Source organism: Pantherophis guttatus, chromosome 9, assembly GCF_059756535.1.
Source record: "Pantherophis guttatus breed Tessera chromosome 9, ASM5975653v1, whole genome shotgun sequence".
Lineage (NCBI taxonomy): Eukaryota > Metazoa > Chordata > Lepidosauria > Squamata > Colubridae > Pantherophis > Pantherophis guttatus.
Genome location: NC_142071.1, coordinates 13,943,534 through 13,969,537, shown reverse-complemented (window position 1 = coordinate 13,969,537; position 26,004 = coordinate 13,943,534). Strand labels below are relative to the sequence as shown.

Below are 26,004 nucleotides of genomic sequence, written 5' to 3'. Positions count from 1 at the left end.
CTGTGATTAATTTTATTGCTGCAGCACAGATGAAAAAGCCACAGGTATGTTCAACTAGCTGCCAGACAGAACGACCTGGCCAGATACCATCAATGGTGCAACCGAGGGAAAAAGCAAGCGGACAGCATATTGACTGTAAGCGTGGAGGGAAAAAAAGAGGTGGTGAGCTGGTTGGGCCTGAAATCCCAGGGTACAGGAGTGGTGGTGGTGGGGGGAACAGGTGATTGTTGAAGGAGCAGATTGTATTGAATATATATAATTCTGAGATAAATGCGGGTAGATGGTCTTCAAAAAGACGGATAGTGACCTCTTTGTCTCAGCTTACTCGGAGTGACAAGGGGGCAATAGATTTGGCAGCATATGAATATCTTCCACAATGTGATAATTATTTCAGAATTCTTTTTAAGTTCAAACAACAGCTCTTTCCAAGCCAGTTTATGAGAATGAGAGGATTCTTGGCTTTTTATCAAATTTTACCTACCCGAGTTTTTTCTAGTGGTGAGGTCAGCCCGCTGATCCAGAGAGCCCCTAGGGAGAGCGTGGCAGTGCATGGGACAGCTGATTGGGAAAGTGGACTGAATAGGGAAAGCAGGCTGGCCGAGGCAGGGAGGAGATTTAGTGTTACATAAGAAATGTCGGTTAGGGTTTTGGATCCAGCTGATGTGAAACTTCCTTCAATTGGCTTGGTGCAATATGAGACATTCGAGTCTGCCTGTTTGGAAACTTTTTCCTCACTTTCACTAACGGAGCAGCAAGAAGTACTTAAAAAGCTTAAAGAGACAAGGAAGCTGCTGAAGCAGACTATTTCCTCTGCCGCTCCTTTAGCGTCGATAGCTCTACCCCCTTCAAGGCATGATGCAATTCTGGAGGGTCAGCAGCCTATAAGCCCAGGAAGCCTGATGCCCACATCTATACAGCACAAAGTGCCAGAGACAGCAGATTTGATAATGCAAAGTGTTGTGGGACAAACATCGGAGATGGAAGGCACCCAGGAAGGAATCCCCCAGTCCCCCTTAGTGGCAAAGATGATACCAAGAAACGACATAAACATGGTGCCTCATGTAAAATCATTTACTGTGGAGGCAGAGATTAATAGAGCCCATGGACCTGCAAGCCTGAAAGTAACAGGCAGTGCAATGATGCCCAAACAGACTTCTATTGAACTCAGGCGATTAAATGGGTGTGTGTGTGTAAATGAGGGAGGAGGGGTAGGAGAGATTATCCAAGAAGCCTGACTAGGAAATAGCGAGCAATCACTTGCTTCAAGAGTACACTTCCTCTCTTGGAATGTGGCAGGATGGAGAGGAAGTTGGTGCACAGATGACTATTAAATTTTTAAACAGGTACCATGTAATTGCCTTGCAGGAGGCTTGGGTTAGCAGCGATGAGACCCCCATTGAGCTCCCCGGGTTTAATATTTGGCAGCTGCGAGCAAAGAGAGTAGCTAAAAAGGGAAGAGCCTCAGGAGGATTGGGCATCTTGGTAAAAGCCGAACTAGGATGGAAGGGAAATGCTCGGATTCCGGCCCTTTATTTTTTCAAGCAATCTATTTGGCATATGAAGGGAAGTCAATGGTATTTGTAAATGTGTATGTTAATCCAGCAATGGGTGATTTGTGGGAGGCTCTAGAGGTAAAAATATTAAATATACGTAAAAAAAACACCTCTAATTTTGGCAGGAGACTTTAACGCGCGTGTGGGTCCCTCGTTGGAACCTTTTATTGAAAATGGTACAATTACAGATGGATATTTACATAACCAACAATCATGGGTCTCCCAAGATAGGAAAAAGAACAAAGATGGGGGGAAATTTCTGACAATGGTATACAACTGTAACCTTCAAATTGTAGGCCAGTATTCGGCGGTTAGACGGTACCCCATAACTTTTTTTGGCCCTAAGGCATGTAGTTCTATTGATTATTTTTGTGTTTCTCACAGCTTAGTATCAGGGGCAACTTCAGTCTTAACATTACCAAGGCCAGAAAGTGATCATCTTCCAATTGAGATGTCCCTGCAATCCCTTCCGACTTAAGGAAAAGGAATCAAACAATTCAACAAGTAGGCTTCAACTTAGAAATCGCCCATGAGAGAAGACTAACATGGAAGAGGGTTGATAGCAAAGCAGTGACTGAATTCATGAATTCACCATGTATGGAAGCCTTAGCGCATATATGCTCAAACAGTACGGGTGAACAAGAGTTTATAGTATATTTTGTGGAAATATGCCATAAATTGAAGCATTTTTCCATCACTACCAAGCCAATGGGTCAGTCTGATTCTAGTTACTCAACATGGTTTGATAATGACTGTAAGGAAAAGAAAAAGCAGCTTAGGAGATCACTTAGGAGATACTTAATCAGCCCAAACATGGAATTACAGAAGGAGTATATTACCATAAGGCAGAAATATAAGCAGCTATTGAAGAGAAAAAAGGCCTCCTATATTGACAATTTATGGGCTGGCCTAGAACAGGCAGCAAAGCTGGCCTCACCCACATTATTCTGGTTGGAGGTCTCAAAAATTATTAGAGATAGAAAACCAATAAGTGACCCAAACATTAGTGCAGAAAGTTGGGAGAAGCATTTGGCCACTCCAGCAGTAGCGGAAAGCTCTGATGAGGCTATAACCTCTCCGAGCTTGATACAGGAATATGAAGCCTTACCCCAGTGGGAAGAAGTGTCAATCACGGAGGTGAGGAGTTTAATCTCCTCCCTGAAGACAAACAAAGCTCCAGGACAGGATGCGCTCCCGGCATCATTATTTAAAGATAACATAGCCTGGTGGGCACCTGTCCTGGCAGGTCTCTTTACTTTTATCAATAGAACAGGGCAAATTCCTGCCAGTTGGCGTTAATCAATAATTATCCCCTTACATAAAAAAGGCTCTAGAAATAACCCAGATAACTTCCAATTAATTAGTCTAATCGATATTTCAGCAAAAATTTATGCTAAGCATTTGCTTCATAAATTAGAGGACTGGATAATGAGAAATAACATTCTAGCTGAAGAACAGTCAGGAGCGGAAGATCTACTATGGATAATTGTTTTGTGCTGGACCATCTAATAACAAAGTTTAAGTTTTGGAAAAAAACACTGTATGTGGCATTCATAGACTTGAAGGCAGCCTTCGACACAATTGATAGACAAATTTTATGGGATAAATTAGAGGCCATGGGAATTGAAAAGAAATTGTTATATCTAATTAGATTGTTATACACGGAAACCCAAGTAAGAGTTCGCATGAATAGGACAGGATCGGTAACAAATGCAATCCCAATAAAGAAGGGTATCAGACAAGGTTGCATCTTAGCCCCAACACTTTTCAACTTATATTTAAATGACCTTCCAAAATGTTTGGAAGATACATCACTCCATGGGCCTAGTAGAGGAACAAGACAGGTTAATTGCTTGTTATATGATATAATATATAATATATATGATATAATTTTGTTGTCGGCCTCATAGATGGGGCTACGAAGGTCACTCGGGAGGTTGGCAGCATAAAAATCGCTTGACAATTAACATAGAGAAATCAAAGGTAATGATATTTAGCAGGCAACAAAATATGAGGAGATGGGTTTTAAATGACAGAAGACTAGAACAAGTTCAGTCATTTACCTATTTAGGACTAGTATTTCAGACAAATGGCAAATGGAATAAGCAGGTAAAAGCCGGAGCTCGGAAGGCCATGGCTCGGATGGCTCAATTAAACAAACTTATTTTAGAGAAAACTCCATCTTCATTAATCCCAGTGCTAAAGGTCTTCCAGGCGAAAATTGAACCAGTTTTTACCTATGGGGCAGAAATATGGGGGTCGGTTAAATTGCCTGGGCTGGAAACTCCTCAAAATAAGTTCCTGAGGAGAATTTTGGCAGTATCCCCTGGAACCCCAGCATGTGTAGTAAGGGCAGAAATGGGAGTCCATGTGATTGGCACTAGGGCCTTGTTGAAGACTGTTTATTATTGGTTAAGAATAATCGAAATGGAGAAAGGGAGGTTACCAAAACTAGCGCTAATGGAGCAGATTATCTCAAGTAATAAAAATAACTGGTTATCAAGAGTTCTGAAGCAGGTATCTAGCTCTGGTATTCCTTTAAATTGGCAGCAGTACGATCATAGGCAGATCCAAAATTGGATTGCACAGAGATTTAAGGACATAAGTGCCCAATCGGATATTGCACAGGTGACAGCAGTAAAAGTTTGCCCCTGGTTATCAGCCAATAAACAAATTTTTAAAATAGAAAAATATTTAACTGTGCCTTTATTTCCCGTCATAAGGAGATTTTTTACCAAATTGAGATTAGACCAACTTCAAACAAACATGCTTTGGGGTAGGTATAAGGGTATCCCTGTAAGAGAAAGAGTCTGTTTATGTGGGAGGGGGGAAGTTGAAACAACGTCCCATGTAATTTTTGATTGCCACCTATACTCAGATTTGAGGGAACATCAACTGGGCAGGATCTTTTATACCAGCACCCCTAAGTCTAAAGAGCACTTCTTGCAACATTGTCTGTTAGGTTCTAACTTGCAGTTGGTGAAATGGATTGTCAAATTTGCGGTAAAGTTGATGGAAAAAAGGACAAAGTTGGTGCAGCAAAATGTGGTAGATTGTAGGAAAGACCATTTGATCTAATAATGTAATTTTAATAGTAGTTTTAAGACTGATTGGGTAGATGCAGGGGTGACATTATAATATAATTTTAATCATATTTAAATTGTATCTCAAATGATTGTATTTTATTCCGATTTCATTTTAGATCATATTTTATTCTAATTGCATTTTTAATCGTGCGTTATTCCAATTTCATTTAAATTGTTTTACCAAACTTTTGTAATGATTTGTTTCTGGAACTCTGTACTTTGATATGGCCCAAGGGCTAATCAATAAATAAATTCATTCATTCATTCACTACAAAGAATGGTTGTTGGAATTGGGTATGTCTAGTTTAATGAAAAGAAGGACTAAGGGTGATAAGATAAGAGTGTTCCAATATCTCAGGGGTTGCCACAAAGAAGAGGGAGTCAACCTATTTTCCAAGCCACCTGAAGGCAGGACAAAAAGCAATGGATGAAAACAAATCAAAGAGAGAACAAACTAGAACTAGGGAGGAATTTCTTTTCTTTTTTAATTGAAAAAGTTTTTCAAATACAGATTTTTCCCCCTTTCCCCCCCTCCTCCCTAACCCCCCCTCACCCTCCCCTTCCCCTGTGACTTCTTCATAATAAAACCCAAATTCATAACAGATTATATCATACTTTACCATCCACTTACTCCATCTCCATATGCTGACCCTTTCTTTCTAATAAAATTATCATATCCCCCTTATACTATACTATACTATACATTTCAAAGTGACATTCTATTATAACATTATCTAATAACTCCTAATTTAACATAATAATATTATTATATCTCCCAATTTAGCAATTTCCGCTCATAATCTACCCTTTTACTACCCCCCATACATATATCTCTTAAATCAAATCTTTTGTATATATTAATATAACATTTCAAAACAACCTTCCACTATAAGACTATATAGTAAATCCTAATTTAACATTTATTCAGTTCAGCTACCCATTTCCTTCCCCCCATCATTATATCTCTTAGTTCAAATCTTTTACATATATTCACATCTAGACATATCCCTTTTCTTTAAACTAAACAATCAATAACCTAACCTATCTCCACCCACTTTCCTACAAAACTACCATATTAATATCTTTCTTCTTCTGCCCACTCAACTAGAAAAATATTCCCTTATGTAAATAAAATCCTAAAAAAAAACTTTAAACTTGTAATCCATATAATATCTTCTGTAGTGTCTTTCAGCTGGATGATAAACTCCATCGCCCATGTTAGGGTAACATCGCATCCTAATTCCAACAGTATTTTCAATATCTTCAATCTTCAATTACCATCTGCCCCCATCCATAACAAATATCTTCATGTTGCAAAAAAAAAAACACAACAACCACCCGAGTGACTTTATATTTATATTCCATATAATGTCTATAGAGGTGTCTTTTATCCAGATTATTAATTCCAACCACCATAATAGGGTAACAACCAGATCTTCTGCGTGCCCCAATCCAGTAAATCTCTTGCCATGTAACTCAGCATAAACGTAATATATTTATCAAGAAATCCAAAAAACGAAAAAGATATTTCCAATCCATTCGATTTAAGGCCCTTTTGACATCCCAAAAGTTCAGCACTGCAGAAATCTGTCATTCTCCTCAGGATAAAATAAACCAATACTTTGCCCATTATCTTTTCATATATTCAATCCTCTCATAAATAACTGGCATTACACTGTTGTTTAGTTTAAAAGTTTTTGGGAGGAAGTTTAGGGAGGAATTTCTTGACAGTTAGAACAATTAATCAGTGGAATGATTGTCTTCAGAAGTTGTGAATGCTCCAACACTGGAAGTCTTTAAGAAGATATTAAACAACCGAGACTTCCGGTCGGCACTGCAGGCTCCCTGGATGGTCTTTTATGACCGCCAGCCCTGTGTCTCCGTAATAGCTGCTTTGACAGCGCAAACCGGCTGTCTGGCGGCTGAAAAACTCTCCTTCGGGAAAAGAAGGAGAGGAGAGCCGGTGGGCGAGAGTAGAGCTCCCTGAAAGCTCTCTGGAACATTTCCAGAGGCTTGGAGGGTGAGAGCTCCCCAATCAGCCCACCAAGAAGCTTCGGAGCCAGGACGACTCTGCGAAAGCAGAGTGAGAAGCCGCGATTCGATCCTGCTTTCAAAAGTGAGTTTGACTGATTACAAGCGCAGGCAGAGCGGAAAACAGGAGAACAAGCTTTAAAAGTACAGAGCTTAACTCTGAAGTTACTTTGTTTCAAATTGAATCTCATTGAGCTGGAGGCTGAAGATGGCGTCTTTGTTTTGGTTTTGAAAGTGAAAGCCAGAAACGAAAGTGCTTGAGAACTTTGCACTGGGAGAGTGGATTAGCTGTTTATTAACTGCTGGGAACTGAGAGTTTGTGGAGGAGAAAAAAAAAACCTATCCTGCCTGACAAATTAGAGACTATAAAGTACAAACATTTTAAAAGACTTTGTGGCTTTAAAAAGAAAAAAAAAGGCTTCTAGACAAGTGAAACCAGGAGTTGTTAAAGGAGGGGGAGGTTCTCCAGTTGTGTCAGTGGTGACACAGAAAGCACAACTTCCGGCTGATTCACAGAGCCAGACTCAGAGTCAAGATGCATCATTTAATGATTTTAAAGAATTTATGAAAGAAGCCATCAATAATCAAGCCACAGCAATGAATAATCTGACACTACTTGTGGAAGGGAAATTAAAGGAAGTTGAGGAGGATATCAGATCAATCAAGGAGGTGGTTGCAGAGAAACACGATGAAATAAGAGATGATATTATTTATGCTGTATCAGGATTGTCAAACCTTGTTATCCAGCTTGATGGGAAAGTTGAAGAAATTAATGAAGCCAATTTAAATTTGGAAAGCAAAATGGGTGATGTCATGACCAGAACAGAGAAAGTGGATGATGAATTGGTAATGTTACAATACAGATCCATAGAGTTTGCCTTGTGATTGAGAGGCCTGAAGGAAAATAGCAAAGAAAATTTAAAAGATATTTGTGCTGGTGCTATGGCAGAGATAATTAAAGAAAGACCAGAAAATGTGGCAATCCAAATTGATAAAATTTACAGGGTTAATTCCTGGTTGGCAAAACAAAGACAGCTGCCAAGAGATGTGGTGGTCTATTTCACAACTAGGAGGATCAGAAATGATATTTTACAAGCTTCTTACAAGAATAAAGTTCAGGTGGCTGGGCAAGAGGTGGTGGTTTTGAAAGAGATTCCTCCAAAGATGTTGAGAAGTAGAAAAGACTTTGGCTTTCTGGTAAATGAGTTGGGAAATCAACAAGTGGCATACAGATGGGACGTTCCAATTGGTCTAATAGTGACTTATAATGGAGAAAGATACCGGTTAAACACAGTCTGGAAGGCAAAAGATTTCTATGTAAATGTTTTAAAGGCTAGATACCCACCCTCACCATGGGGGGGGGAGGAAGAAAACGGAGATGTTACAAGGAAAAGATGGAAAACAGATACAAACCTATGCTGAAGTTGCAGCTGGAGGAATTATTTTGGAAGAAGATTTGGATCTTGGGGGCTTACCCCCAACTTTGGAACCACCTAAGAAGGGAGAGCCGAAAGTACAACGACTGACCCGATCAACTTATAAACTTCAAGAACAACAATCAAAAAGGCAACAATCTCAAGATTTATCTCAAGAAGTTCAAAAAACAGAAGCAGTGGGGGGGGGGGGCTAGGCCGAAGAGTAAGGTGGAGGAGGAGCTTCAGCTGACGCTCACAAGGCTTCAAAAGGCTAAAGATGGCAACTAAATTCCTATCTTGGAATGTCAATGGCCTAAACTCACCACAAAAAAGAAAGAAAATATTTCACTACTTGAAACAATTCAACAACGATGTTATTTGCTTACAAGAAATACATATTAGATTATCAGATCAAAAATATTTGATAAATTCAAGATTAGGTACATATTTTGTGGCATCAGCACCAGAGAAGAAAAATGGACTAATCATATATGTAAGGAAAGGACTATCAGCTAATTTAATTGAGGCAGATGATCAAGGAAGATATATTGCAATTGAATTATTAACACAGACTGGAAAAATGCTTTTTATTGGAAGATATGCCCCTAATCAGCAACAAGACAAGTTTTATAAATTTTTACATACTAAAATAATACAATGGGACTATAAATCTTTAATATTAATGGGTGATTGGAATGGAGTAATTGACACACAGAAAGATAAAAAAAGCTTATCAAAGATCTCAACACGTGCAAAACTACCTAAATCTTTTTTTGATATGATGGAAGATATAGAACTGAGAGATATTTGGAGAGAACGTAACCTGGAGGAAAAAGATTTTACTTTTTTTTCTGATAGACATCAATCCTTCTCCAGGATTGATTTTATACTAATTACAAATGATTTTATTTCCAGGGTGAAGAAGACGAAGATATGTCCAAGAACTTTAACTGATCATAGTCTGGTCTGGATTGAATTTGAACAGGAGAGGGGAGAAAGGAGGTCTTGGAGGTTAAATGAAAACTTATTTAGGTATGAAGAAAATGTAAAAGAGCTTAACAAACAAATGAAAGAATTTTTTGTTATTAATATGAATAAGGGTACTCCTATGGAAATGGTCTGGGATGCTAGCAAGGCTTATATGAGGGGTATGTTAATACATATGAACAATAAATATAGACTGAAACAACAAAAGAAGCGTAAAGAGATAGAGGAAGAAATAAAAAAGAAAGAACAATTACTTATATCTAATCCAGGAGATAAGAAAGTAAAAGAAATAATAAATATATTACGAGGGCAATTTAATATGTTAATGGCTGATCAGGTGGCAACTAGTTTACAATATGCTAAACATAATACATTTTGTAATGCCAATAAACCAGGTAGGTGGTTGGCCTACATGCTGAGGAAAAACAGAAATCACAAGTCATTAGTAAGATAGAATATAGAAGTAAGGAAGTTTACCAACAGAATATGATTAAAAAGGCTTTTTTGGAATTTTATACAAAGTTATATGCTAGTGACTCAATATAAGGTATAGATATAGATAGATATTTAAAGGAAGGGAATATTTCGAAATTAACGTTGGAACAGAGGGAAGGATTGAATCAACCAATAACTTCTGAGGAGATCGTAGCGGCAATTAAGCAGTTAAAAACAGGGAAAGCCCGGCTTCTGGTCTGGCTTCCATCGCCACCAGACGGTCCTCTGAGACCGCCAGCCCCGTTGCCTGTAAAGAGCCGCCTTTACATCTGAAAGGCGGCTCGAAAAACTCCATTTTCTGAAGGAAATGTGAGACAGAGCAGGCGAGGGCAGGTAGAGCCCTCTGCGAAGTCCCCAGAGTTTTTTTTTTGCTCTTGGGGACGAGCAGGTTGTGGCTCCCTATTTCCGCTCGCCGCTGCTCCGGGCTTCAGGAGAACTCTGCCTTTTTGCAGAGCTAGGCGCTGGTACCGGACCAATCAATGAAATTAACAGATGGACTAATTAAAAAGGACGAGATTTGGACTTGGGACCCTAAATCGCAAGTATTTTTAATGATTTTACAAGCGTTTCAGAGTGAAGGAAAAAAAAGTTTAAAATGGCGACTGCTGAGGCTTGAGAAGAAGAAGAAAGCCAAAAGTGAAAGTCCTTCCGTAACAAGCTACAAAGTAGCGGAATAAACAGTGCTGGCTAGAATCTGGAAGAAAAATATCTATTTTAAGTTTCTTTTCTCTTGGAGATTTGTACTTGATCTTGCTTGGGGAAAAGTTTTCTTTCTTTAAAAAGAGTTTGTGTGGCAGGATGGCGTTAAAACTAATAAAGCCTGACAAACAAGCAGTGGGGGGGGTGTTCCCCCATTTACAATTATGTGAACAAGTTCTGAGCTTACAGACTCAGCAGAATGGATTTAATTTAAAAGAATTTGTCCAGGAGGAAATGGCAAGATATCACGAGACTGTGAACCAGAAACTTGAAAAATTTAGGCAAGAAATTAAAGAAATGATACAACTAAAGTATGATAATTTGCAACAAAAGATTGTAACAGTGACTAATGCTTTTTCAGAAATTGTTATAAAGATGGATACAAATATCAAGTTATTAGAGTCCAAAATGGAGGAAGTTGATGATAAGATTAATAATTTGGACAATAAAATACAAATAATTAAAAATGATTTGACAAATATTCAAGACAATAGTTTAGAAGTAAAGTCTAAAAAGGAAGCTGCTCACGAGACTTACAATGCAGAAGATATAAAGCAAGGGATTGAAAAAGAAATTACAATGATGAAATACAGGCTCACGGAATTTGCGGTTAGAATGAGAGGGTTACAGGAAAATTATTATTGAGATGATTTAAGAAAAATATCTGCTCAAGTTCTGGCCGGGATTTTAAAGTTTCATCCTGAGAAGGTATCTTGTAAGATTGTCAAGGCTTATAGAGTAAATTCTTGGATTGCAAAGCAAAGGCAATTGCCTAGAGATGTGGTGATTTATTTCACAGGCAAAGAAATAAGAAATGATATTGTGCAAAAATCTTTTAATTCTACTCTACAATTGTATGGAAGAAAGATCTGGATATATAAAGAGTTGCCGCCTAAGATTTTAAAAGATAGAAAGAAATTTGTATTTTTGGTGACTGAGCTTAAGAAACAAAATATCTCATTCAGGTGGGACGTTCCAGTTGGTATAATATTGAGATATCAAGGAGAAAGATATCAGCTAAGTACTGTTGAAAAAGCGGAAGAATTTTACTACAAGGTTCTCCAAAAGCAAAATCAAAAAGAGATAGAAATTCAAGATAAGCAAAAGGAGGTGGAAGTAATGGAAAAACAACAAGTTACAGAGGTCCCCGTAGATGAGCCGCTTCTGGATTCTCCTTCAGAGGTCTCAGCTGGACTATTTATAAATACAAGAGAGGCGGCTCTGGATTCTAAAGTGATGACTTATCAAGTTACAGACCAGCATGGAAATCAATCAGTTGATATAAAACTCATAGAACCAGAATGGAGATTTAAGCCACAAAAGCAAAACCAACAAGATCAAGTTATAGATCAGCATGAAAACCAAACAGTTGATATACAATTTATAGAAAGGAAATCAGGATGGAGATCTAACCCACAAAAAGTCAAGAAAAGAAGAAGCAGGTCACACAAAAACAAAAACTTTTAAACCAAACAACAGTGTAATGCCAGTTATTTAAGAGATGATTGAATACATGAAAAGATAGTTGAGGCGAAGTATTGGTTTATATTATCCTGAGGAGAGTGACAGACTTCTGCAGTGCTGTACTTTTGGGATGTGAAAAGGGCCTTAAACTGAAATGATTGAAACTATCTTTTTTTTTTTTGGACTCTTTGATAAATATACTACGTTTATGCTGAGCTACAAGGCGAGAGAGTTATGGAATTGGGGCATGCAGATTATCTGGCTGTCACCCTATTACAGTGGTTGGAATTAATAATTTGGATAAAAATAATATCACTAGGAGTAAGGGTCAGTATTTGGAGGAGGGAGTAAGGGGATGGTAAAATATTATATAATCTGTTATGTATTAGGTTTTTATTTTGAAGAAGTCATAGGGGGGAGGGGGGAGGGGGTGGTGAGGGGGGGTTAGGGGGGGAAGGGGAAAAATTTGTAATTGAAAACTTTTTCAATAAAAAAAAAATAATAATTTGGATAAAAGACACCTCTACAGACACTATATGGAATACAAATATAAAGTCACTTGGGTGGTTTTTTTTTTTTTTTTTTTTAATGAAGATATTTGTTATTGATGGGGGCAGATGGTAATTGAAGATACTGAACATACTGTTGGAATTAGGATGTGATGTTACCCTAACATGGGTGATGGAGTTAACAATCCAGCTGAAAGACATTACAGAAGATATCATATGGATTACAAGCTTAGTCTTTTTTAAGAGGATTTTATTTACATAAGGGAATATTTTTTAGTGGTGTGGGCAGAAGAATAAAGGTATTACGAATTATTAAGTATGGTAGTCTTGTAGGAAAGTGGGTGGAGACAGGTTAGTTTATTGATTGTTTAGTTTAAGAAAAGGGATATTATGTTTAGATGTAAAAGATTTGAGTTAAGAGATATAATGATGGGGGTGAAGGAAATGGAGACTAAGAATTGAAATTAGGATTTATTATATAGTTTTATAGCGGAAAGTTGCTTTGAAATGTTATATTAATATACATAAAAGATTTGATTTAAGAGATATATGTATGGGGGGGTAGAAAAAGGGTAGATTATGAGCAGAAATCGCTAAATTGGGAGATATAATAATATTATTATGCTAAATTAGGAGTTATTATATAATGTTATAGTAGAATGTCATTTTGAAATGTATAGTATAAGGGGGATATGATAATATTATTAGAAAGAAAGGGTCAGCATATGGGGATGGAGTAAGGGGATGGTAAAGTATTATATAATCTGTTATGAATTTGGGTTTTATTATGAAGAAGCCACAGGGGGAGGGGAGGGGGAGGGGGGTTAGGGAGGAGGGGGAAAAAAGAGGGGGGGAATTTGTATTTGAAAAACTTTTTCAATAAAAAAAAAACAAAAAAAAAAAACAGGGAAAGCCCCAGGAACAGATGGATTAACAGCTGTTTATTATAAGAATTTACAGCTTGAAATGGTAGAACCGCTTAGAGCTTTATTTTGTAAAATTCAATTAGGGGGAGGAGTTCCACCCTCTTGGAGAACAGCTTTTGTTTCATTGATTCCAAAGGAAGATCAAAACTGTATCAAACCTGAAAATTTTAGGCCAATTTCACTTTTGAACACGGATTATAAAATTTTTGCTAAGATATTAGCGAATAGATTAATGCCAGTTATGCAACAAGCTATTCACAATGACCAATCAGGTTTCATAAAAGGGAGGCAGATGAAATATAATGTTAGATAAATTATAAACCTATTGGAATATTTGGAAAAAAATAACCAGGTCCCTGCAGCGTTCATATTTTTGGATGCAGAGAAAGCATTTGATCGATTGAACTGGCAATTCCTGTTTAAGATAATAGAAAAAATGCATTTTGGGGAGGATTTTATACATTCAGTTAGAGCAATATATCAGGAACAAACAGCACAAATAATAGTTAATGGAGGTTTAACAGATGCGTTTAAAATTGAGAAAGGTACTAGGCAGGGTTGTCCCTTGTCACCATTGTTGTTTATTTTAACTTTAGAAGTCTTTTTGAATAAGTTACATGACTCTGATAAAATAAAAGGAATTGTAATTAGACAGCAGGATTATAGACTAAGAGCATTTGCAGATGACCTGGTTCTTACTTTATCTCAACCTATAGAAGCGGCTCCCTATATGTTGGATATAGTAGCTCAATATGGTAAAGTATCTGGATTTAAAGTAAATCTTCACAAGACAAAGATGATAACTAAAAATTTATCTATAACTCAAAGAGAAGAGTTAGGGAGATTAACAGGGTTTGAAGTAGTTAAAAAGGTTAAGTATCTAGGAGTATATATTGCAGCCTCAGATACGAAATTGTATAAAAATAAGTATGAAATTCTTTGGCAAAAAGTACAGAAAGAAATGGAAAAATGGAAAAAGTTACAACTATCACTACTGGGAAGGATAGCAGCAATAAAAATGAATGTATTATCTAGGTTTTTATTTTTGTTTCAAATGATACCAGTGCTTAAAAAAGATGGAAACCTGTTGGAATGGTAGAAAGGGGTTAATACTTTTATTTGGGCTGGGAAGAAACCAAGAGTGAAACTGAAAATTATACAGGATATACGTGAGAGAGGAGATCTTAAAATGCCTAACTTAAGATTGTATTATGAAGCAGCTGCTTTATCACTAATTAGTGATTGGTTTAACTTAACTGAAGAAAGAATGTTAAACATAGAAGGTTATGATTTGTTATATGGATGGCATGCTTATTTGTTATATGGAAAAAAGGTGGATAAAGTGTTTAAGGGTCATATACTCAGAAATGCGTTGTTGAGGGTTTGGAAAAAGTACCAATATAAGCTAAATTATAAAATACCTATATGGGCAAATCCCAGACATGCAATAGAAAATATAAGTATAGAGCAAAAAACAGAGGTGATTACTTATAAAGAGCTTCTTCTTTTGGAAAGGGGTAAGTTGCAATTGAAATCTTTAGATGAATTAAAAGAAGAAGGGATAATTTATACTTGGTTTCAGTATGGTCAGCTTCAAGCTAGATGGAGGGAAGATCAAAAATTTGGTGTTATGCAAAATGAGGAAAATTGGGTGAAACAGATTAGAGATCAAAGCCAGATGCATATTAAAAGGTTGTATAATGCATTATTGGAAATAGATTCAGAAATGGAATTGGTTAAGGATTGTATGATAAAATGGGCACAAAACTTTTAGGAACCAGTGATGATGGAAACGTGGGAAAAGATTTGGGTCAGAAATGTTAAATTTACGCAAGCACAAAATTTGAGAGAGAATTTTTATAAAATGTTTTATAGATGGCACTTAGATCCTAAAAAATTATCATGTATGTATTCTAATTTGCAAGCTAAATGTTGGAGATGTGAATGTAATGATGCAACCTATTATCATATATGGTGGACCTGTAAGAAAATCAAGGCATTTTGGATAAAAATTTGGTGGGTGATGCAGAATATTTTGAAAAGTAGATTGAAATTTACTCCTCAATTGTTCCTATTGGGTATAACTATGGACTATACAGTATCAGAGACTAAATTGTTTTTGAATCTAATATCAGCAGCTAGGCTATTGGTAGCACAATATTGGAAGAAGGACTTTTTGCCTACTATTGAAGAGTGGATATTGAAAGTAACAAACCTAGCAAAAATGGCAAAAATCTCAGCGTACTTGAAGGACTATACACAAGAAAGATATGTATCGGAATGGAGAAGATGGATTGACTATATTCAAAATAAGTATCAAACAAGAAAATATCAAATAGCTTATGAATGAATGTTAAGTATTAGAAGTATTTTGTTATTTATAGTGGAGTTAAGGTTTCGGGGGGGGGGAGTTAGTAGTCCAAGGATAAGTAAGTTAATCTAGTTTATGATTTTTAAATGAAACACCTTGTATTTTGCTCTGGGAAGTCTGGGGGGAGGGGGGATGAGGGGAGGGAAAGGGTGGGGGGAATAGGGGGGGACGAAATTTTTTTTTTTTTGTAAAACTTTTCAATAAAAAAAAAGAAGATATTAAACAACCAAATTTTCTGAAATGGTATAGGGCCTATGGCACACGTGCCCAAAGCGGCACACGAAGCCATGTTACTCAGCACACATGCCCTTGGCTGTTTGTCTTGTGGGTTTCTGGCGTGCATGTGTGTGCGATGATCAGCTATCCTATGCATGCATGGCAGTGCTGAAAACCGGTATGTGCATGTGCGCCAGCCAGCTGATTGTTGGGTACGCATGTGTGCCAGAACCCGGAAGTTCAGCTTTTCCAGAGAGTGATCCCTTTGTGCATGCGGCAGTGCCAAAAACAGGCCTGTGCACGTGCACCGGCCAGCTAATCATCGGGTGTGAATGCGCATTAAAACCAAGAAGTTCTGCTTTTCTGGAATGTGGCCCTGACAAGCGCACACACGCGACGTTTCTGCATAACCTTTTTGGCACTCGGTGCCAAAGTGATGGCAAAAAGGTTTGCCATCATTGGTATAGGGCTTCCTTCCTGAGCAGGAGGTTGGACTAGACCAGTGATGGCTAACCTTTTTGCCATCGCATGCCAAAAGTGGGGGGAGCACGGGGGGGTCGAGCACGCATGTGCCCACACCCATAACTCACTGTGCCCCACCCTCCCTGTGCATGCATGTGCGACCCCCCTGCGTGACCCCCGCTTTTGGCACATGATGGCCCGGTGGGCCCGGTAGGCCTATTTTTTGCCCTCCTCAGGCTCCAGAGGCTTTCTAGGAACCTGGGTAAGGTGAAAATGGCCTCCCCCTCACCCCCACCCCCCGGAGGCTAGAAATGGCCCATTTCCTGATTTCTGGTGGGCCTGAAAGGCCCAAAAATCAGCTGGCTGGCATACACATGCATGCTGGAGCTGAGCTACTCACGTGCCCACAGATATGGCTCCGTGTGCCACCTGGGGCACGCGTGCCATAGGTTCGCCATCATGGGACTAGACCTTCAAGGTCATTTCTAACTCCATTATTCTGTATTCTGAATGAGGAGGGTTTTTTCAATTTCCCTGGATTTCTTATACTCTGATCAAATGCCCGAGCAAATTATCAGGAACAATTTCTTGAGATGATTAATCAGATTGGGAAATATAAGGAGCCAGATTTGTGAAAAGTTGAGTGACATAATACTACTCCTGCCACAATACTTCCTGCTGCCTCCAAGAATAACACCAGTTCAAATGCATCAGTAAGAACAATCCAAATGAAATTCTCAAGCACCCTGAGAATCTATGAGAAAAAAAGAGAAGCTTCTTTCTTAAAGGAGTGGGGGGGGGGGAGTTTTTGCAAAACTATAAAGGTGGATTTCATCCCAGCATTCTTTTAAAATGAGCCAAGAGAGAGATTGATTTTGGATTGATTAATTTTCACCCTCTTACTGTGGATGTTGGGATTCTAACCACCACAACCTGCATAATTTACTGACATTTCCCACTCACCCATCTCCCCAAAGTGCCACAACTTCTGAAATAAGGGGTGAACTGTAAGGGACGATGCAGTTTGATTCCTGAATTAATATATGCTCTCATTCTTCTTCCCAAACCACCAAAATAGATTCAAGATGTAGAAGCTTTGAACAGCCATCCTTTCTTCTTCTTTCTAGTGCTCCTCTCTGAGCATGATTAAAAGTGAATGCAAAATTTTTCCAGTGCGAACAAGAACCAACTACAGCTTTCTTTTTTGGTAATGCTCGAATGGGTCTCCAGCAGAGATCTGAGCAGCCAGCTGTTTGAATTGAGAATCAGCTCCCCTCTCAATGGCATTTGGAGGTGAAACTCTACGTAGGAGTTCAGTGACCCAGTAACTTGCTCTTCCAGCAGCAGACTTTTCAAAGGGAAGTCAGTGATTACGCTGATGGGAATGCAATCAAGGTGGTTTGATTAGCAAGGAGGGAGGCGAGAAGTACAAGAAAAGAAATTCTGCCATTTTGAAAGGAGGCAAACACTCCAGCTCTAATTAAACAAAAGACAACTGTGGAGCAGGAAATGTAGAAGACATGTTGGGTCCCAATAGTCTGCTGATTGCCAGAGTGTCTGTCCTCAACAGGGATATTTAAACTATCTACCAAAGAGTAGACTGCTGAGCACCAGATTATTCCTGAACTGAGATTTCTGGGGGCTGTAATCTGATTCAATGTAGTCTTGGTGCCTATGGAATTGTAGTAGAAGTTTTTAAAATTGTTTAGCAGGGGCAAGAATATCCATAAAAACATACTTCTTATGTTCAGTGATATAACTGCTCTGGTTTCTGGAACTTTGCATTGTCTTTTCATGCTCACTTCTACTACAATTGCACAGACCAGTTTGAATCAGATTACAGCTCCATGAATCCCAGTTCAGGACTCAGTATGGTATGAGTGTTCTTGCCCCTGCTAAATAATTTTAAAAGCCCTGTGGAGACAGAAAAAAAAATAAGTTACATTTCATTCAATTCCTTATGTTTCCCAATTCAGTCTGTCCCATTTTCAGTTCAGATTGCAAATGTTCCTTTTACTTTCTTTTACTTTCTTTTACTCTTCAGCAGCGCAATGTCATGGGTGTTTGTTTTAGGGCTTAATCAGAAGAATTTCTAACAAGCTAGAAAACAATAATAGAGGATCATCTGAACATGAAGGATCATATTATTATTAACTCACCATTTTTTAAATTTGGATAATTCAAGGCAGCAAACGCAACTAATAATCCTGTCTCCTATGAGAGAGAGTGACTGGCCACCCAGCTGGCTTTATGTATACATAAATACAAATAGATACAAGTATATATTTATATACTTCTCTTTCTGTAGTGAAACTGGCAGAGATGCAAAGCATAGACGTCAGATGATCATGTAATGCAAAGACAAGCAAAAATGGACCCTAAAATATCTACAATTTCCATGATCACACTTATAATTTATACCATTTAATGATGTATACTGCCCAGAGTCACTTGTTGAGATGAGTGGCTATAGAAATCAAATCAAATCAAATAAATAAAAATAATCTCGCATCAAAGATTAAGTTACTATTTTTAAATAGCAAAGTGGTTGATGGCAATGATACTATTTTTGTTTATTTGTTTTGCTTTTTAAAAAAAATCATAGTGGAAATGGAAGAGAAAGGATTCTGGGGAGCAAAATCCCCCCAAAAATTGATTCAAACTTTCTCCAGGGCCTATGCAAATAATTTCAAATCACCTGGAGATTCCAGGAGGTGGTATTGATTTTTAGATTGTAAAAATGGAACTTTGTGCTATTACAAGTGCAGAGAAATCATTTTGGGGGGAGGGGGAGGGGGGACATCACTTGTAATCATCTCAGGCACTTAAAATGGTAAAACACAAACCCCCTTTTCATCCCTTCCCCCTTGTTTTTTTCCATGCAAGACAAATGGGCAAAACATTGGGCAACCCAGATCTAGGAATCTGAAGTATTAATCTCATAGGAGCTATAATTCTTACCTTTGGCTCATTCTTCTATTTTCGCATAGCTGAGATTGTTCAACATAAAGTAGAGCCAGTGAATTGGGATAATTTATGCCCGTCTCAGTATAGGATAAATCAGTGGTGAAATCCAAATTATTTTACTACCGGTTCTGTGGGCGTGGCTTGGTGGGCATGGTGTGGTTTGGTGGGTGTTGCTTGGTGGGCATGGCAGGGGAAGGATACTACAAAATCTCCATTCCCATCCCACTCCTGGGGAAAGGATATTGCAAAGTCTCCATTCCCACCCCACTCTGGGGCCAGCCAGAGGTGATATTTGCCAGTTCCCCAAACTGTTCAAAATTTCCGCTACCGGTTCTCCAGAACTTGTCAGAACCTGCTGGATTTCACCCCTGGGATAGATCCAAGGGATATGATCAGCTTTGACACAGTGGGTCAATCATTCAATCAGAATAAATCTGGAATGGACATTGGAGGTCTTCTAGTCCAGTCCCCTGCTCAAGCAGGAGACCCTATACCATTTCAGACAAGTGGCTGTCCAATCTCTTCTTAAAAAACTCCAGTGATGAAGCAGCCACAATTGCTGAAAGCAAGCTATTCCATTGGTTAATTGTTCTCACTTAGGAAGTTTCTCCTTAATTCCAGGTTGCTTCTCTCCTAGATCAGTGGCTATCCAGTTTCTCGGTTTCTCTTTTAGAATTTTGCAATCTAACCCAGCCTACTCTTTACCCCTCACTCAGGCATTTTAGTCTGGCTCATAAGAAAATTCTTATTTTTTCCCCCTAAAAATCACCACCAGGAAAAAGAGCATAGACAACAGGACTTAGATAGTGATGGAAGGCAAAAGCTAAATAACTTTGATCTAAACATTCCGACTCTATTTGGTGAGACTTTGTAGATCATTCCCTTGGGGTCATCCATTTGCTAGGTAGGCATTTAAATTCTGCATGTATTTGGGTGGGTGGGTGGTAGGCAGGCAGAGAGAGAGAGAGCAAAAGCTACTGAGTTAGAGTCTTTGCTTCAAGCAGTGAAAGCAAAGAAGTGCCTCTGCCTTGCTGAGAGAAAGCACATAAATTCAGAACAGATGCTACAAAAAGGAAGCAAAAGCCAAGAAGCAAAGTTAAGAAGAATGGCAAAAATAAGGCAGTACCCAAAATATCTTCAATGATTTATTCCTGATCACAGTTATTCAATTGCTTAGAAGAAAAAAGATTTTTCTTCCTACCTGCCCCTGGCGAAGGAGATGATTATTTCAGGGAAATGCTGTTGAATAGAACATGGATTTGAGTTATCAGGTGGCCAAGAGATGTGGAGAAGATTTTCTGCATTAGGCAGAATAAGCAAGTTCAATTGCATCAGGATCTTGATTATTTCTTAGTAATGGTCAGTCTTTTATGTACTGACATGATTTCCTGCACCTCTGGTTCCAAATATGTCATAATTACTAGAGTTTATTACATTGCAGGTTGTAGATCATGCAGCAAAGTAGTATTAGCTGATTTACACTTTTAGGCTGAGTGTAGTCATGTACATTTGTAGAAGAATTTTCCCAGACATGCATTTGAACCAGAGTGTCTAGGGAGATTTTCCATAATCCAGATTACAGTTGTCCCAGAAGGTGCTTTTCCAAAAGGCAACTGGATTTTCTTGCAAATGACGGTGAATATATATTTATTTATTTTATTTTGTCAGATTTATATGCCGCCCTTCTCCCGCAGGACTCGGGGCGGCTCACAACAATAAAACAACCCGACAATAAATAAGAGTTAAATAATATTAAAACCAATTTAAAATCCCCAATCCCCAAGTTAAAATCCACAACAGATCAGGGAAGTTGGTGAAAAAGCCATGTCTTTAGGTCGGCGTGGAAGGTGCGGAGGTCGGGGGCCATCCGGAGCTCGGCGGACAACCCATTCCAGATATGTGTCCCAGGATCACATTGCAGGATCCAATCTGGGTAGGTCACAAGGATCAGAGATTTAGTGTTCTGAGCTTTCAGACTTGCACTGGAGCCCATCCTCAGAGGAACTTTTCTCTAGCAGAGTGCGTCACTAGAGAAAGAAGAAAGAGAAGTTCCCTGAAGATGGGTTCCGGCACAAGTCTGAAAGTTCAGAAGCCTAAACCTCTGGTACTGGTGACCGACCAGATTGGATCTTGGATTTTCCTGGGTTTTTTTTTTTCCTTTGAAAACATTTTTGAAGGTGGAAAGATTTATATTCCTTGCAATCATCTGGTCATTAGCACCCTGAGGATTGGTAGAAGCTTCTTGGATGAGAAGTGAAACGGATGGGTTTTTTCAAAGAAAAAAACCCAAGAAAGTCCAGTTGCTTTTTGGAAAAGCACCTTTGGGATTTGAACCAGAGAGTTGGACCTCTTGCACTGAAGTATAATTGCTTTGTTTATATATTTTCTCTTCCAATTGCTCCTCTGGTTTCCCTTATTTTTATCCTGTTCCAAACTAGAAAAGCTTAGCTTCAAGGCAGCAGTAGGAAAAATTGGAGATGGCTAGGATCTGGCAGGATTTTACTAACCTATTTAATTGGTCTCAAAAGTTGCCATGAACGGGCAGTAGCACAGGATCACAATTTTCAGCTCTGTTCTATGGTAATGAAGGAGCATCTTCTGGATTGCTTAGAATTCCAGAATTTGCTTATGGACACCTTTTGACTAAGGCAGGAGTGTCTCAAACTCAAGGCCTGGGGCTGGATCTGGCCAGCGGGCCACCCTGGAAACATCAAGGACTAGCCCATGATGAAGTGAAAGGACTAGCCTCTGCCAGTGAAAATGGAGCTGGCCCTCCCGAGCTCTGTTTTCACTGGCAGAGAATTGCAGGTGGCTGTCGCAGCCAAAAATGGAGCTCGAGAGCCATTTTCACTGGCAGAGTGCTTGGACCACCACAGGCACCCCTGACATGAGTGACATTGAGCTGGCCACGCCCACCCTGGCCACGCCCACCCCAGCTCCCCAAAGTTAAACACAACCCTGATGCAGCCCTCAATGAAATTGAGTTTGACACCCCTGGACTAAGGTAAAAGGATTGGAATGATCAAATGATTGGCTTCTAAAAATGTTCTACCTGCTTGCTGAGTTTGTACAATGGTTTGGTTTAATGAGGAGCTATAGCTATGAGGCGGGTAGAGAAAAATCTGGAGACCAGATGGTAGAAATCTAAAAGTGAATATGATCAAGCATAGCTTGGAGCATCTTAGAGTGTTATACTGTGGCCCTAAGGGAGGAGAAAAGCTGTTTGATCTCTATGTTGCCCACAAAAATTAGCCCAAGGGAGCTTTTCTGGTTGTTTGGGACTGGAAGAATTGGAAGGACTCCATGTGTCTCAGCAGCAAACTGTGAAGATTTCATTATTGTTGTTTTCTCAGATAAACTCATTCATATTTACAGACAGATTGAAGAGAGTGGAAATGTAGAGAGAAGGTCAGTACTTCTATTTGTCCAGTTTTATTAAACCAGTTTATGTCTGTTAACCTTATAGATGTCTACAGAGTGTTTAGACAAGCTAATTCTTCATTAGACCAAGATCCTTTTTGACTAGTACTGCTGGAATGGATTCACAAGGGATATTTTTGTAGGGGAGAGATTGGCAGAGCTAGGGGAAGGAGTCAAATGAGGCAATATTTAAGAGTGGTAAGTAGCCACAAATGAATTAAGTCCAAACACCCTTAAATGCAATTGACCCTTATATATCTGTAACCAGGTGCTAATTGTTATCTCAACTAACAATTAATGCCAGGCACACAAAAAAAGGTCCACACTTGAAGGTTCAAAAATTGATTTCTTGCTAAAAGCCTCATTTACTTGCTTATTAATTTCATATGCAATTTCAGGATACAATAGTACAAAGTGTTTTTAATTGGGTTGTCTTTGGAAATGTTCTGGCTGCATTCTCATAACTCTGAATCAAGGGGAGTTAGCAAGATGTGTACACATCAAAACCTATTTAACAGCATAGACAATGGGGTTTAATTTTAGCCCTGTGAGACAAAACTTTATCGAACAACCACTAGGCCTAATGTGTTGACCCAAATTGCCCCCAGCCAAGTTCAAAAATGGCAAAAAAAAAAAGGGCGGGGGGCACAGAAACTGCTTAAGTGGCCACTGGCCAGTCACTCCCTCAACCCAACCCACTTCCTGGGGAAAATAGAAGGAGGGAGCATTAACTACAATACCTTGAAATTATACAATAAATGAAGGCCATATATTGAATAACTACTATCAATCTACCAGATGCCCCTGGAACATCCAGATAAATCTATCTGGAGTAAAATATATTTACTTTACTCTTACCTTTTTAAATTCATTCATCAATCGTTGCTCTTTATCATTTCATCCTGCTAAATTCCAAGACACAACCTAACATATTTGAGTTATGGTCAGATAAATGACTTCCAATGTATGATGACTTTGATCAATTGAGACAATCATAATTAATGTTAGTAGACTAGAGAAGGTAGGGTACCAGTTCCAACTGTAGCACATGCAACATTTCCTGTGAACTGTGAGGACAGTTCTGGTCAGTTTGTATGCACTTGCCTTTAGAGACAGGAGCCCAGTCAGTCCCTGCCATGGTTGCTGGTAAAAAGTCAGTATATTTGCTGTGAAGACCATGTCATTAAGCCCTGAAGCTTAAAAGATGCTGGCCATGAAAGCCTTCACCATAAAATTGGTGGCTGACTTTCCAGATGATGGAGGAGCTGCAAAATAATTGGTTCAACCCTGGAAGAGTTTTCCATATTGTTTTCTTTGGGAGCCTTAGTTTCTTGGTAATAAGACTCTGGTTATAGACTGAACTTTGTAGAAGTCCTTAAATACCACATTTCGATTCTTATTTTGTTACAGAGCCCCAGATTATGACATTGAACATGCAAACAAGTTAACTTCACTACTAACCTGGGCAGCCTGCTGCCCACACTCAATAATCTTTTTTGGTGACCTTAACTTACCACTTATTAATTGGACCCTAAATGAATGTACAACTGAACCTATACATGCAACCCTGTACAATACTGTAACTAATCTGGGACTTGATCAACTAGTAACTAACAACACTAGACTCAACAACTGCCTTGATCTCATCTTCTGCAACAGTTTAAATTCAATTTATGGACTACAAATAAAAGAACCATTCTCCAAAAGCGACCACAGCATGATTGACTTTTGTCTCAATTTACGCCCTCTCAAAAATCATCATAATGATGTGATTCCCAGTTATAACTTTAAAAAGGCCAACTATGATCTCATAGACAATGAACTCTCATATCTTGATTGGCAAATTCTATTCTCTGTCTGTAATACTGCTGATGACCATTACAACATTTTCTTGCGTGAAGTCAAAAGAATCATTAAACTTTACATACCACTAATATCCCACAAAACCAGAAAAAATAAATTACCAATAACAATAAGGAAATTACAATCCAGAAAAAAATCTCTTTGGCGAAAAAACAAAACTAACTACGTAGCTAACCTCAAAAACTGCTACAAAAAATTATGCCAACAAATAAAGACGGAATGCACCAATTATCACATCAACCAAGAAGAAAACATTCTATGCACAAAATCCACCCGTGCCTTCTATAATTTTGTAAACAACAAACTTAATGTCTCGAGATCTATCCCACCCCTAAAAGGACCAAACAATGAAGACTGTATTGACGAAACCGTTAAAGCCGTTTTACATGTTCTTTGGCTCAGTCTTTGTAAACAGCAACAACACATACCCAATATTTCGCAGTTGTATTACAGACAATTAGAATGATTATGGTGATCTTATACATATTGATTTTACAGAAGACAATGTTGAAAAGGCACTATGCAATCTAAAACCATCTCTATCTATTAGACCTGATGGACTATGTGCATACTTCTTAAAAAAGCTTTTCACTGCAATTGCAGAACCTCTCAGCATAATTTTTGAAAAATCTTTCAGTACCAATGGTCACAAGTCAAGGTCATCCCTATCTTCAAAAAGGGAGACCCTAGCCTAATTGAAAATTACAGATCAATTTCGTTATGTTGCAACACTTGCAAAGTTATGGAATCAATCATTAACCAATCTATTACCCTCCACCTAGAGACTAACAACCTACTTTCTAACAATTTGGTTTCAGAAAATAATTATCCTGTAATCTACAATTACTACATTGCAAAAATATATGGACTACACATCTCGATCAGGGCAAAGCAATAGATGCAGTTTACATAGACTTCTGTAAAGCTTTTGATTCAGTGGTACACGACAAATTACTTCTAAAACTAAAATCCTATGGCATTTCTGGACTCCTACATAAATGCCTTCCTGTCAAACAGACAACAAGTGGTCAAAATAGGAAGTGCTCTATCAAGTCCTATACATGTTAATAGCGGTGTTCCCTAAGGCAGTGTTTTAGGTCCAAAACTCTTCATACTTTACATAAATGACCTTTGTGATTGTATTAAAAGTAACTGAGTTCTCTTCACTGATGATGTTAAACTATTCAACACCACTGACAATGCAATTACCCTCTCAGGAATGCCGTGCGAGACGCAATCAAAACACAGCTACAGCCTTATTCAGCTCTTTTGGCCCACTGGTTTATTTGCATCCGCATTTGGCTACACACTGTGATTCATAAACACGATTGAAATCGGCGCTACGTTACACCAAGAATGGGGCATTTATATAGCCCATCTTTCCATTAACTCATTAGGACCGCGCCCTTGTTTGTTACTATGCCCCTCGTTTAGGGGCGTAGACCACGCCCTTGTTTATTACCACGCCCCTCTTTTAGGGGCGTAATTGGTCTTCAGTGTGTTCTGGAAGGTGCTGCCGCTGTGTCCTCCGGAACGGCCC

General features: G+C 38.6%; 1 protein-coding gene across 1 annotated transcript; it reads left to right on the top strand.

Annotated features, from left to right (window-relative positions):
- The first annotated feature begins 632 nt into the window (after window positions 1-632).
- On the top strand, window positions 633-24,930 carry LOC148112481 (uncharacterized). Its single transcript, XM_087875860.1, has 2 exons — window positions 633-1,180; window positions 24,012-24,930. The coding sequence occupies exons 1-2, from the start codon at window positions 633-635 to the stop codon at window positions 24,928-24,930; spliced, it is 1,467 nt and encodes a 488-aa protein (XP_087731986.1).
- The last annotated feature ends 1,074 nt before the right edge of the window (window positions 24,931-26,004 follow it).

Excerpts from the sequence above, each read along its gene's own strand:
- LOC148112481 (XM_087875860.1), top strand. The coding sequence starts at position 633 with ATGTCGGTTAGGGTTTTGGATCCAGCTGATGTGAAACTTCCTTCAATT. Across the intron at positions 1,181-24,011 it reads GAACTCAGGCGATTAAATGG|AGCCCCAGATTATGACATTG; the intron begins GTGTGTGTGTGT and ends ATTTTGTTACAG.